Source organism: Oncorhynchus nerka, linkage group LG8, assembly GCF_034236695.1.
Source record: "Oncorhynchus nerka isolate Pitt River linkage group LG8, Oner_Uvic_2.0, whole genome shotgun sequence".
Lineage (NCBI taxonomy): Eukaryota > Metazoa > Chordata > Actinopteri > Salmoniformes > Salmonidae > Oncorhynchus > Oncorhynchus nerka.
Genome location: NC_088403.1, coordinates 64899927 through 64915349, shown reverse-complemented (window position 1 = coordinate 64915349; position 15423 = coordinate 64899927). Strand labels below are relative to the sequence as shown.

The following is a 15423-nucleotide window of genomic DNA, read 5'->3' as shown; positions in this document are numbered from 1 at the left end:
AATTGCACAACAATTCCATGTTAATCTGATAACTAGAATGTATAGACTTTCCAATATACAGTTTATGTCATCCTATCATCAGTAATAATGTCTCAGGTGACAACTGATCTGATATCATATTCTTTCAGTACAACAGGGCAATGTCATGACAGAGTACAGAGGCCCATTATCAGCAACCATCACTCTGGGATGCTGGCCTTCTAGGCAGAGTTCCTTTTACCGATCTTAATATTTTCTTTTTATTGGCCAGTCTGAGATATGGCTTTTTCTTTGCAACTCTGCCTAGAAGGCCAGCATCCTCTCTGCTGTGGACGTTGAGACTGGTGTTTTGTGGGTACTATTTAATGAAGCTGCAATTGAGGACTGTTTCTCAAACTAGACACTCTAATGTACTTGTCCTCTTGCTCAGTTGTGCACCGGGGCCTCCCACTCCCTTTTCTATTCTGGTTAGAGCCAGTTTGCTCTGTTCTGTGAAGGGAGTAGTACACAGCGTTGTACGAGATCTTCGGTTTCTTTGCAATTTCTCACATGGAATAGCCTTCATTTCTCAGAACAAGAATAGACTGATGAGTTTCAGAAGAAAGTTATTTGTGTCTGGCCATTTTGAGCCTGTAATCGAACCCACAAATGCTGATGCTTCAGATACTCAACTAGTCTAAAGAAAGACAGTTTTATTGCTTCTTTAATCAGGAACAACAGTTTTCAGCTGTGCTAACATAATTGCAAAAGGGTTTTCTAATGATCAGTTAGCCTTTTAAAAATGATGAACTTGGATTAGCTAACACAGCGTGCCATTGGAACACAGGAGTGATGGTTACTGATAATGGGCCTCTGTACAGCTATGTAGATATTCCATTCAAAATCAGCTGTTTCCAGCTACGATCGTCATTTACAACATTAACAATATCGACACTGTATTTCTGATCAATTTGATGTTATTTTAATGGACAGAAAGTGTGCTTTTCTTGAAACAACAAGGACATTTCTAAGTGACCTCAAACTTTATAACGGTGGTGGACATATGGAATGTGTAATGCAAGATATATAAACGTTATTAAAGTGACTAGTGATTATATTTATTAAAGTGGCCAATGATTTCAAGTCCGTATGTAGGCAGCAGCCTCTCTGTGTTAGTGACGGCTGTTTAACAGTCTGATGGCCTTGAGATAGAAGCTTTTTTTCAGTCTCTCAATCCCAGCGTGGATGCACCTGTACTGACCTCGCCTTCTGGATTGTAGCGGGGTGAGCAGTCAGTTGCTCGGGTGGTTGTTGTCCTTGATGATTTTTTTGGCCTTCCTGTGACAATGGGGGCTGTAGGTGTCCTGGAGGGCAGGTAGTTTGCCGCCGGTGATTTTTTGAAATCAACAAAGCATGAGAAGACTTTGCCTTTGTTTTGTTTTGTTTGTTTGTCAATTAGGGTGTGCAGGGTGAATACGTGGTCTGTCGTACGGTAATTTGGTAAAAAAAAAAAATATTGACATTTGCTCAGTACATTGTTTTCACTGAGGAAATGTACACGTCTACTGTTAATGATAATGCAGAGGATTTTCCCACGGTTGCTGTTGACACGTATCCCACGGTAGTTATTGGGGTCAAATTTGTCTCACTTTTGTGGATTGGGGTGAATAGTCCTTGATTCCAAATATTGGTGAAGATGCAAGAGCTGAAGATGATGTTATTGGAATTTGTGGTCTGTATATTTGATCATTTCCTTTTAGGATTCCATCGACACCACAGGCCTTTTTGGGTTGGAGAGTTTGTATTTTGTCTTGTTGTTCATTCAATGTAATTGGAGAATCCTGTGGGTTCTGGTAGTCTTTAATAGTTGAGTATAAGATTTTATCATTTATATGTTTTTGCTGTTTGTTCTTTGTTATAGTACCAAAAAGATTGGAGAAGTGTTTTTTTAAACCTTTATTTAACTAGGCAAGTCAGTTAAGAACAAATTCTTATTTTCAATGACGGCCTAGGAACAAGTGGGTTAACTGCCTTGTTCAGGGGCAGAACGACAGATTTGTACCTTGTCAGCTCGGGGGTTTGAACTTGCAACCTTCCGGTTACTAGTCCAACTCTCTAACCACTAGGGTACCCTGCCGCCTCTACACTCTAACCACTAGGCTACCTGCCACCTCTACACTCTAACCACTAGGCTACCTGCCGCCCCTACACTCTAACCACTAGACTACGCTGCCACCTCTACACTCTAACCACTAGGCTACCATGCCACCTCTACACTCTAACCACTAGGCTACCATGCCACCTCTACACTCTAACCACTAGGGTACCCTGCCGCCTCTACACTCTAACCACTAGGCTACCTGCCACCTCTACACTCTAACCACTAGGCTACCTGCCGCCCCTACACTCTAACCACTAGGCTACGCTGCCACCTCTACACTCTAACCACTAGGCTACCATGCCACCTCTACACTCTAACCACTAGGCTACCATGCCACCTCTACACTCTAACCACTAGGCTACCATGCCACCTCTACACTCTAACCACTAGGCTACCTGCCACCTCTACACTCTAACCACTAGGCTACCATGCCACCTCTACACTCTAACCACTAGGCTACCATGCCACCTCTACACTCTAACCACTAGGCTACCATGCCACCTCTACACTCTAACCACTAGGCTACGCTGCCACCTCTACACTCTAACCACTAGGCTACCATGCCACCTCTACACTCTAACCACTAGGCTACCATGCCACCTCTACTCTCTAACCACTAGGGTACCCTGCCGCCTCTACACTCTAACCACTAGGCTACCTGCCACCTCTACACTCTAACCACTAGGCTACCTGCCGCCCCTACACTCTAACCACTAGGCTACGCTGCCACCTCTACACTCTAACCACTAGGCTACCATGCCACCTCTACACTCTAACCACTAGGCTACCATGCCACCTCTACACTCTAACCACTAGGGTACCCTGCCGCCTCTACACTCTAACCACTAGGCTACCTGCCACCTCTACACTCTAACCACTAGGCTACCTGCCGCCCCTACACTCTAACCACTAGGCTACGCTGCCACCTCTACACTCTAACCACTAGGCTACCATGCCACCTCTACACTCTAACCACTAGGCTACCATGCCACCTCTACACTCTAACCACTAGGCTACCATGCCACCTCTACACTCTAACCACTAGGCTACCTGCCACCTCTACACTCTAACCACTAGGCTACCCTGCCACCTCTACACTCTAACGACTAGGCTACCATGCCACCTCTACACTCTAACCACTAGGCTACCATGCCACCTCTACACTCTAACCACTAGGCTACGCTGCCACCTCTACACTCTAACCACTAGGCTACCATGCCCCCTCTACACTCTAACCACTAGGCTACCATGCCACCTCTACACTCTAACCACTAGGCTACCATGCCACCTCTACACTCTAACCACTAGGCTACCATGCCACCTCTACACTCTAACCACTTGGCTACGCTGCCACCTCTACACTCTAACCACTAGGCTACCATGCCACCTCTACACTCTAACCACTAGGCTACCATGCCACCTCTACACTCTAACCACTAGGCTACCTACCGCCCCAGTTCTCCATACATCTCAGTTTCGGATCGATAACAAATTGTGTCAGAAGTGTTTAGATTCTATGGATTCTTTAATTACATTAAGCTTATTTCTGGTGCTGTTGCTTCTTTTTTCCGTAGTGTATTTCTGTATTGTTTTAGTGATTCACCATAGTGAAGGCGTAGACTCAGGGTCTCTATGTTTTTGGTTGGATGGGTTACTCCATTTCTTTCTTAGGTTTTTAGCATTATTCATCCAACCATTTTGTCATTGTTTTTCTTTTTCTTAGGTTGTCTCTACATTTTCAGATTTGATAAGGAAGCTGAAAGGTCAAATATACTGTTTAGACTTTCTACTGCCAAGTTTACACCTTCACTATTACAGTTTTGGAAGGGAATACTGTCAACTCCAGGTAGGTGTTTGTCCCCCTGTGTGCTGAGACAGTCAGGTTTTGGCCAGTTCTGGCATTTAGGTTGCCACAGACTAGTACATGTCCCTGGGCCTGGAAATGGTTTATCTCCCCCTCTCTAGGATGGAGAAGCTGTCATCGTTAAAGTATGGGGATTCTAGGGATATAGGTAAAACACATAAGGAAATTGCACTCTGTTGATATAATTCCCTTATTAATTTCTAGCCAGATGTAAAATGTTCCAGTTTTCACTAATTTAATCGAGTGGGTTAGGTCTGCTTTATACAGAATTAGCATACCCCCTGAGTCTCTTCCATGTTTCACACCTGGTAATTTGGTGGATGGGGACTACCAGCTCTCTGTAACCTGGAGGACAACCAGTAGGTCTGTCTCCTCTATACCATGTTTCACACCTGGTAATTTGGTGGATGGGGACTACCAGCTCTCTGTAACCTGGAGGACAACCACTAGGTCTGTCTCCTCTATACCATGTTTCACACTTGGTGGTTTGGTTGATGGGGACTACCAGCTCTCTGTAACCTAGAGGACAACCAGTAGGTCTGTCTCCACTATACCACCCACCTGGTGGTTTGGTTGATGGGGACTACCAGCTCTCTGTAACCTAGAGGACAACCAGTAGGTCTGTCTCCTCTATACCATGTTTCACACCTGGTAGTTTGGTGGATGGGGCCTACCAGCTCTCTGTAACCTAGAGGACAACCAGTAGGTCTGTCTCCTCTATACCATGTTTCACACCTGGTGGTTTGGTTGATGGGACTACCAGCTCTCTGTAACCTAGAGGGTAACCAGTAGGTCCTTCTCTCTGTAACCTAGAGGGTAACCAGTAGGTCCTTCTCTCTGTAACCTAGAGGGTAACCAGTAGGTCCTTCTCTCTGTAACCTAGAGGGTAACCAGTAGGTCCTTCTCTCTGTAACCTAGAGGACAACCAATAGGTCTGTCTCCTCTATACCCTGTATCTTGTACATGACGACGTCTGTATTTCCAATTGCTTTTGTGAAGTTTAGGTTCCAGCTTTTTAGTCCAAATGACCTCATCCTGTATATTCCAGGATGAGATAGTAAAAGCTTTGTGTTCCATAGTGTCTAGTGTTGCTTTATTTCTCTCTCTCTCTCTCTCTCTCTCTCTCTCTCTCTCTCTCTCTGTCTCCGTCTCCGTCTCCGTCTCCGTCTCTCTCTCTCTCTCTCTCTCTCTCTCTCTCTCTCTGTCTCTCTCTCTCTGTCTCTCTCTCTCTCTCTCTCTCTCTGTCTCTCTCTCTCTCTCTCTCTCTCTCTCTGTCTCTCTCTCTCTCTCTCTCTGTCTCTTTCTCGCTCTCTCTCGCTCTCTCTCTCTCTCTCTCTCTCTGGCATGCCTGTGTGTGTGTCCCATTTACCTGTGTATGCCCTGCTTGGCATTACAGTGTGACCCACTGTAACCTATTATTTTCCTTGCTTCGGCCTTGGGGATATGATCGTTGTGGAGAGCGCACCTTGCACCAGTGCTGGGTGAAGCGCAGTTCATCAAGAACCCTACAGGAAAGTTCAAAACACACACACACACACACACACACACACACACACATACACATACATACATACATACACATACATACACATACATACATACATACATACATACATACATACATACATACATACATAAACTACCCTTCAAAAGTGTGGGGTCACTTAGAATTCTCCTTTTTGTTTGAGAAAAGCAAAGAAAATTGTTCATAAAATAACATCAAATTGCCATTATCAGCAACCATCACTCCTGTGTTCCAATGGCACGTTGTGTTAGCTAATCCAAGTTTATCATTTTAAAAGGCTAATTGATCATTAGAAAACCATTTTGCAATTATATTAGCACAGCTGAAAACTGTTGTGCTGATTCCCAACGCACCAGTTCTTATAGCCTTTAGCCGTACCCTTATCCTACTCCTCCTCTGTTCCTCTGGTGATGTAGAGGTGAATCCAGGCCCTGTAGTCTCCTGCACTACACCTATTCCCCAGGCTCCCTCTTTTGTTGACTTCTGTAACCGTAAAAGCCTTGGTTTTATGCATGTTAACATCAGAAGCCTCCTCCCTAAGTTTGTTTTACTCACTGCTTTAGCACACTCCGCCAACCCTGATGTCCTAAACGTGTCTGAATCCTGCCTTAGGAAGACCACCAACAATTCAGAAATGTTCATTCCCAACTACAACATTTTCCATCAAGATAGAACTGCCAAAGGGGGTGGAGTTGCAATCTACTGCAGTGATAGCCTGAGTTCTGTCTTTACTATCCAGGTCTGTGCCCAAACAGTTAGAGCTTCTACTTTTCAAAATCCACCTTTCCAGAAATAACTCTCTCACTGTTGCCCCTTGTTATAGACCCCCCCAGCCCCCAGCCCTGGACACCATACAGTTGAAGTCGGAAGATTACATACACTTAGATTGGAGTCATTAAAACTAGTTTTTCAACCACTCCACAAATTTATTGTAAACAAACTATAGCTTTAGCAAGTCGGTTAGGACATCTACTTTGTGCATGCCACAAGTAATTTTTCCAACAATTGTTTACAGACAGATTATTTCACTTATAATTCACTGTATCACAACTCCAGTGGGTCAGAAGTTTACATACACTAAGTTGACTGTGCCTTTAAACAGCTTGGAAAATTCCAGAAGATGATGTCATGGCTTTAGAAGCTTCTGCTAGGCTAATTGACATATTTTGAGTCAATTGGAGGTGTACCTGTGGATGTATTTCAAGGCCTACTTTCAAACTCAGTGCCTCTTTGCTTGACATCATGGGAAAATCACAAAAAAAATCTGCCAAGAATTGTAGACCTCCACAAGTCTGGTTCATCCTTGGGAACAAATTCCAAACCCCTGGAGGAACCACGTTCATCTGTACAACCAATAGTACGCAAGTATAAACATCATGGGACCACGCAGCTATCATTCTGCTCAGGAAGGAGACACGTTCTGTCTCCTAGAGATAAACATACCTTGGTGCGAAAAGTGCAAATCAATCCCAGAACAACAGCAAAGGACCTTGTGAAGATGCTGGAGGAAACAGGTACAAAAGTATCTATATCCACAGTAAAACGAGTCCTATATCGACATAACCTGAAATTCCGCTCAGCAAGGAAGAAGCCACTGCTCCAAAACCACTATAAAAAAGGCAGACCATGGTTTGCAACTGCACATATGGACAAAAATCATACTTTTTGGACAAATGTCTTTTGGTCTGATGATACAAAAATAGCCATAATGACCATCATTATGTTTGGAGGAAAAAGGGGGAGAAGAACACCATCCCAACCGTGAAGCATGGGGGTGGCAGCATCATGTTGTGGGGGTGCTTTGCTGCAGGAGGGACTGGTGCACTTCGCAAAATAGATGGCATCATGAGGTTGAAAAAGTATGTGGATATATTGAAGCAACATCTCAAGACATCAGTCAGGAAGTTAAAGCTTGGTCGCAAATGGGTCTTCCAAATGGACAATGACCCCAAGCATACTTTTACTTGTGGCAAAATGGCTTAAGGACAACACAGTCAAGGTATTGGAGTGGCCATCACAAAGCCCTGACCTCAATCCTATAGAAATGTGTGGGCAAAACTGAAAAAGTGTGTGCGAGCAAGGAGGCCTACAAACCTGACTCAGTTACACCAGCTCTGTCAGGAGGAATGGGTCAAAATTCACCCAACTTATTGTGGGAAGCTTGTAGACGGCTACCCGAAACCGAAGTTAAACCATTTAAATGCTTCCAAATACTAATTGAGTGTATGTAAACTTCTGACCCACTGGGAGTGAGAGGAGGTGACTCTGGGATGCTGGCCTTCTAGGCAGAGTGTCTAGTTTTAGAAACAGACGCCTCACAAGTCCTCAACTGGCAGCTTCATTAAATAGTACCCACAAAACACCAGTCTCAACGTCAACAATAAAGAGGCGATTCCGGGATGCTGGCCTTCGAGGCAGAGTTCATCTGTCCAGTGTCTGTGTTCTTTTGCCGATCTTAATCTTTTCTTTTTATTGGCCAGTCTGAGATACGGCTTTTTCTTTGCAACTCTGCCTAGAAGGCCAGCATCCCAGAGTCGCCTCTTCACTGTTGACGTTGAGACTGCTGCCAGTTGAGGACTCAAATGTTTTAATACCTAAAGGCATCCTCTCTGCTGTAGACGTTGAGACTGGTGTTTTGTGGGTACTATTTAATGAAGCTGCAATTGAAGACTTATGAGGCGTCTGTTTCTCAAACTAGACACTCTAACGTTCTTGTCCTCTTGCTCAGTTGTGCACCGGGGCCTCACACTCCTCTTTCTGTTCTGGTTAGAGACAGTTTGCGCTGTTCTGTGAAGGGAGTAGTACACAGCGTTGTTCGAGATCTTCAGTTTCTTGGCAATTTCTCGCATGGAATAGCCTTCATTCATCAGAACAAGAATAGATTGACAAGTTTCAGAAGAAAGTTCTTTGTTTCTAGCCATTTTGAGGCCAGTAATCGAACCCACAATACTGATGCTCCAGATACTAAACTAGTCTAAAGAAGGCCAGATTTATTGCTTCTTTAATCAGGAACAACCGTTTTCAGCTGTGCTATCATAATTGCAAAAGGGTTTTCTAATGATCAATTAGCCTTTTAAAAATTATAAACTTGGATTAGCTAACACAGCGTGCCATTGGAACACAGGAGTGATAGTTGCTGATAATGGGCCTCTGTACTCCTATGTAGATATTCCATTAAAATCTGAAGTTTCCAGCTACAGTAGTCATTTACAGCATTAACAATATCTACACTGTATTTCTGATCCATTTGATGTTATTTTAATGGACAAAAACAACGTGACCCTAAACTTTTGAATGGCAGTGCACACACACACACACACACACACACACACACACAGACACACACACACACACACACACACACACACACACATACACACACACACACACACACACACACACACACACACACACACACACACCCACACACACACACACACACACACACACACACACACACACACACACACACACACACACACACACACACACACACACAATTGCCTTTGTGACCTTAGTGGGAGACCCCACTCCACCGCATCAGTCCAGAGAGAGTACCCGCCTCAACCAAAATGCATTAGCATTTGTGTATCATAAATATGGAAATGGAGCCTTTGCAAAGTGAGAGATAACGGGCTCCGTTCCTGTATCCTCGATTAGGGAGGGAAGTCTGCTCCGTTCCTGTATCCTCGATTAGGGAGGGAAGTCTGCTCCGTTCCTGTATCCTCGATTAGGGAGGGAAGTCTGCTCCGTTCCTGTATCCTCGATTAGGGAGGGAAGTCTGCTCCGTTCCTGTATCCTCGATTAGGGAGGGAAGTCTGCTCCGTTCCTGTATCCTCGATTAGGGAGGGAAGTCTGCTCCGTTCCTGTATCCTCGATTAGGGAGGGAAGTCTGCTCCGTTCCTGTATCCTCGATTAGGAGGGAAGTCTGCTCCGTTCCTGTATCCTCGATTAGGGAGGGAAGTCTGCTCCGTTCCTGTATCCTCGATTAGGGAGGGAAGTCTGCTCCGTTCCTGTATCCTCGATTAGGGAGGGAAGTCTGCTCCGTTCCTGTATCCTCGATTAGGGAGGGAAGTCTGCTCCGTTCCTGTATCCTCGATTAGGGAGGGAATGCCAGTCTGCTCCGTTCCTGTATCCTCGATTAGGGAGGGAATGCCAGTCTGCTTCGGCCTGATAATTGGTGACATTGCAATACCGAAACGGTCTGAAAGGGCACGTCATCTCCGTGTGTGTGTGTGTCATCTCTGTGTGTGTGTCATCTTCGTGTGCGTGTGTGTCATCTCTGTGTGTGTGTCATCTCCGTGTGCGTGTCATCTTCGTGTGTGTGTCATCTTCGTGTGTGTGTCATCTTCGTGTGTGTGTCATCTCCGTGTGTGTGTCATCTCCGTGTGTGTGTCATCTTCGTGTGCGTGTCATCTTCGTGTGCGTGTCATCTCTGTGTGTGTGTCATCTCCGTGTGTGTGTCATCTTCGTGTGTGTGTCATCTCCGTGTGTGTGTCATCTTCGTGTGCGTGTCATCTTCGTGTGCGTGTCATCTCTGTGTGTGTGTCATCTCCGTGTGTGTGTCATCTTCGTGTGTGTGTCATCTTCGTGTGTGTGTCATCTTCGTGTGCGTGTCATCTTCGTGTGTGTGTCATCTTCGTGTGTGTGTCATCTTCGTGTGTGTGTCATCTTCGTGTGTGTGTCATCTTCGTGTGTGTGTCATCTTCGTGTGTGTGTCATCTTCGTGTGTGTGTCATCTCCGTGTGTGTGTCATCTTCGTGTGCGTGTCATCTTCGTGTGTGTGTGTGTCATCTCCGTGTGTGTGTGTCATCTCCGTGTGTGTGTCATCTTCGTGTGCGTGTCATCTTCGTGTGTGTGTGTGTCATCTTCGTGTGTGTGTGTGTCATCTTCGTGTGCGTGTCATCTTCGTGTGTGTGTCATCTCCGTGTGCGTGTCATCTCCGTGTGCGTGTCATCTTCGTGTGTGTGTCATCTCTGTGTGTGTGTCATCTCCGTGTGCGTGTCATCTTCGTGTGTGTGTGTGTCATCTTCGTGTGTGTGTGTGTCATCTCCGTGTGCGTGTCATCTTTGTGTGTGTGTCATCTCTGTGTGTGTGTGTGTCATCTCTGTGTGTGTGTCATCTTCGTGTGTGTGTCATCTCTGTGTGTGTGTGTGTCATCTCTGTGTGTGTGTCATCTTCGTGTGCGTGTGTGTCATCTCTGTGTGTGTGTCATCTTCGTGTGTGTGTCATCTCTGTGTGTGTGTCATCTTCGTGTGTGTGTCATCTTCGTGTGTGTGTCATCTCCGTGTGTGTGTCATCTTCGTGTGCGTGTCATCTTCGTGTGCGTGTCATCTCCGTGTGTGTGTGTGTCATCTCCGTGTGTGTGTGTGTCATCTCCGTGTGTGTGTGTGTCATCTCCGTGTGTGTGTGTGTCATCTCCGTGTGTGTGTGTGTCATCTCCGTGTGTGTGTGTGTCATCTCCGTGTGTGTGTGTGTCATCTCCGTGTGCGTGTCATCTTCGTGTGCGTGTCATCTCCGTGTGTGTGTGTGTCATCTCCGTGTGCGTGTCATCTTCGTGTGTGTGTGTGTCATCTCCGTGTGTGTGTGTGTCATCTCCGTGTGTGTGTGTGTCATCTCCGTGTGTGTGTGTGTCATCTCCGTGTGCGTGTCATCTTCGTGTGCGTGTCATCTCCGTGTGCGTGTCATCTCCGTGTGCGTGTCATCTCCGTGTGCGTGTCATCTTCATGTAGCACCAATCCAGTCCCTCTAAGTCGGAGGTGTTAGAAGGGAGGTGAAAGTGACCAGAGGCTCTATCCTTTTAATTTAATGCAAAACTATTTTGTCACTGACTTGCAACAAATGACCAAGATTTTTTTTGTGTAAGATGCTGGATAAATGTAAAATTATTTATTTTGGTTATGACTTATTCTTCACCTATGTATTAGTTTGTTTGAAATTGTATTTTTAAAGAAACAGCAAAGGCTACTTAAATGCTTCAACGACTCAGATATTATCATATATATAAATGTTATTATTATTATTATTATATTATCAGAAGCTGGCATGTAAATTCAGCAGATTAGATTTTGTGGTGTGGGTAGGGTGCCAATGCTTTTAAGATTATTATTTTTTTGCTTTCAAATGAAACTGCATGAATAGTCAATCGGAAATTAAATGTGACAGAAATTATAACAACATTGCAATCGTTTTTTACGTCCATTACTTAAGTGACACATTTGTTCCAGTCTCACTGATGTTCTTGATCTAAACGAAGTCAAGAAGTTTCTTTCTTTAAAGAGCCAGGTCTTTTGATCAGTGTCTTTTGTATTTGGTATAATGTTAACTTACTGTATGTTCTGGCCAGCAGCATACCACCCTGCATACCACCCTGCATACCACCCTGCATACCACCCTGTATACCACCCTGCATACCACCCTCCATACCACCCTCCATACCACCCTCCATACCACCCTCCATACCACCCTGCATACCACCCTGCATACCACCCTGCATACCACCCTGCATACCACCCTGCCATACCACCCTCCATACCACCCTGCATACCACCCTGCATACCACCCTGCATACCACCCTGCATACCACCCTGCATACCACCCTCCATACCACCCTGCATACCACCCTGCATACCACCCTGCATACCACTGCTGGCTTGCTTCTGAAGCTAAGCAGGGTTTGTACTGGCCAGCAGCATACCACCCTGCATACCACTGCTGGCTTGTTTCTGAAGCTAAGCAGGGTTGGTCCTGGCCAGCACCATACCACCCTGCATACCACTGCTGGCTTGTTTCTGAAGCTAAGCAGGGTTTGTACTGGTCAGTCCCTGGATGAGAGACCAGATGCTGCTGGAAGTGGTGTTGGAGGGCCAGTAGGAGGCACTCTTTCCTCTGGTCTAAAATAAATATCCCAATGCCCCAGGGCAGTGATTGGGGATACTGCCCTGCGTAGGGTGCCGTCTTTCGGGTGGGACGTTAAACGGGTGTCCTGACTCTCTTAGGTCATTAACGATCCCATGGCACTTATCGTAAGAGTAGGGGTGTTAACCCTGGTGTCCTGGCTAAATTCGAATCTGGCCCTCAAACCATCACGGTCACCTAGTAATCCCCAGTTTACAAATTGGCTCATTCATCCCCCCCTCCTGTCCCTTGTAACTATTCCTCAGGTCGTTGCTGTAAATGAGAACGTGTTCTCAGTCAACTTACCTGGTAAAATAAGGGATAAATAATATAAAATTTAAATTGGATTAAATATGCTACTGCTAGAAATCAACGTTGTGTGTCCCATGTATAGAGATACATATGATTAATCTTAGTGTTAATCAAATTCATTCAGAGGTGTCTCAAATGAATACATGGGACTTGTTTCTGACGGTTCATTTAAGCAAAGGTTATTGTCAATAACTCGTCAAATGTTAAAGAGTAATTTTCTGTCTCTTTAAACTGTTTTTCCCCCCCAAAGGGACCTAAGGGAGAAACTTTCCATAGACTACGGATCAGAGAGAGAGTTTCTATTCCTGCATAACCAATGTTTCCAGCTGAAGGTCTATGAGTAAGTACCTTTACACTTTAACCCTTAACTGCCCTCTGATGTTGTATCGTTGCATTCTTTTTGGTTGGCAGCAAATTATAAACCCAGTTATAGTGTAAAAACCTTCCGTAGAAAACTGGTCTTTGGAATGGTGAAAGTAATGAATGGAACAATTATTCATGTCTTCGACCAGCAGAAATACTTCATTGTCTGCATTCATTGAGTCCAACACTCAGTAAAGAAACTGTCTGTTGAAAAAGTATAATTGATATGGTCAATAGGTTGAAGGAAGGAAGGAGAAGGACATTCTACATTCTACATTCTACATTCCGACGTATACTGTACAATGAATATCCAACTGAAAGTGGCTTTTCATACTAAATGTGACCATAGACCCTAGAGCCTCATTGTATTAAGAGATGATGTTAGGTGTGCTTCTGGACCAGGTATCTCTTGTAAAAATAGATTGTTTATCTCAGTGAGACTAACCTGTATAAATAACGATGATATTTATAAAAATTTAAAAAACACAGCCTGAGGTTTGCATGTCGGTCTTCCTACCTTGAAGACTTGAAGCCGCGTTACCTTAGTCAACCTGAGCCAACTCAGGTAAATATCTTCTGTAGAACTGTAAATCACCCTGGAGGAGAAGCTAAGCGGCTAAATCAACTCAATTTAATCAACAGTACGGATTCTTTCACTTCCCTGCCTGTCTCCCTATGGCCCCAGTCTGTGTAGAATCTGTTCTCTTCAGAATTGCTTGCCAGCTGGAGTCTTCTGAGCCTGTGGGTGGTTGCAATTTTAAAAGATTAAAATAAAAATGATCTGAGATCTCGCTTCAAATACGTTCCGGGCCTTCTCGGAGTCTGTGGTTACCAATTCTCTCTCACAATACCAAGTGCACACTATCCCTCTCACACTACCAAGTCCACACTTTTGCTGCATTTACCGTGAAAATAATTATATTCTAAAATACTAGAAAATAATGTCTCAGACTTGGCTACTGCGACTTCTCTTCTTTTGATATTCTACACGTAATACATGTTTACTGGATTCATCATGGCCTGTTTACTGGATTCATCATGGCCTGTTTACTGGATTCATCATGGCCTGTTTACTGGATTCATTATGGCCTGTTTACTGGATTCATCATGGCCTGTTTACTGGATTCATCATGGCCTGTTTACAGGATTCATCATGGCCTGTTTACAGGATTCATCATGGCCTGTTTACAGGATTCATCATGGCCTGTTTACTGGATTCATCATGGCCTGTTTACTGGATTCATTATGGCCTGTTTACTGGATTCATCATGGCCTGTTTACAGGATTCATCATGGCCTGTTTACTGGATTCATCATGGCCTGTTTACAGGATTCATCATGGCCTGTTTACAGGATTCATCATGGCCTGTTTACTGGATTCATCATGGCCTGTTTACTGGATTCATCATGGCCTGTTTACAGGATTCATTATGGCCTGTTTACTGGATTCATCATGGCCTGTTTACTGGATTCATCATGGCCTGTTTACTGGATTCATCATGGCCTGTTTACTGGATTCATTATGGCCTGTTTACTGGATTCATTATGGCCTGTTTACTGGATTCATCATGGCCTGTTTACTGGATTCATTATGGCCTGTTTACTGGATTCATTATGGCCTGTTTACTGGATTCATCATGGCCTGTTTACTGGATTCATCATGGCCTGTTTACTGGATTCATCATGGCCTGTTTACTGGATTCATTATGGCCTGTTTACTGGATTCATTATGGCCTGTTTACAGGATTCATCATGGCCTAGATACACAACAAATAGCTGTGTTTGTTTGTTTGTTTTTGCAGCCCCACTCGACCTCTCTATCTCTCTGTCCGTGTTTTCTTCACATACATCTCCACACCCCACTTGAATTGTCTTAACTCAGTTCCACAGCACCAGACAGAAGTTTCGTGTCCAGTTGGCCTACTTCTCTCAATCACACACTCTACACCCCCGTAGCCGCTCTTTCCCCGGGCCTAGAGCATCACCCCCCCCCTTTTTTAGACACCAGAGAACATAGTCTCTACTAGCTCAGGGTCCTTAGCGACCCGCCAAACACCCAAGGCGACGTACCAGTCTCCCCTTTCCTTTTCCCTTGCCATGTGCCTTGAACCATGATCCTGAAAAGACATGGCATTGATAGACACATAAACCCAGGGCCCTCTCGTCTCACTCCCCCTTGCCCCCCGTGGACCCACAGCGTCGCTCAGAATCCTTTCCGATAATGGAAAGAATCTCTCCGTCTCTCCCACTTCTTGATCATCAGTAGAAGTCTTCTCTTTATCCACCTCCCTTGTGTCTAAATGGCCCATCCACCTCCCTTGTGTTTAAATGGCCCATATACCTC

At 44.8% G+C, this 15423-nt stretch overlaps 1 protein-coding gene across 4 annotated transcripts in view; it reads left to right on the top strand.

Moving 5' to 3' along the window:
- Nucleotides 1-15423, top strand: part of LOC115133681 (glucosidase 2 subunit beta-like) — a 321308-nt gene that overhangs the window by 205236 nt on the left and 100649 nt on the right. For all 4 annotated transcript variants that reach the window (XM_065021985.1, XM_065021984.1, XM_065021987.1 and 1 more), the window contains exon 12: nucleotides 12968-13057. In XM_065021985.1, coding sequence (XP_064878057.1) covers nucleotides 12968-13057 — 90 coding nt within the window. The remainder of the gene's footprint in view (nucleotides 1-12967; nucleotides 13058-15423) is intronic.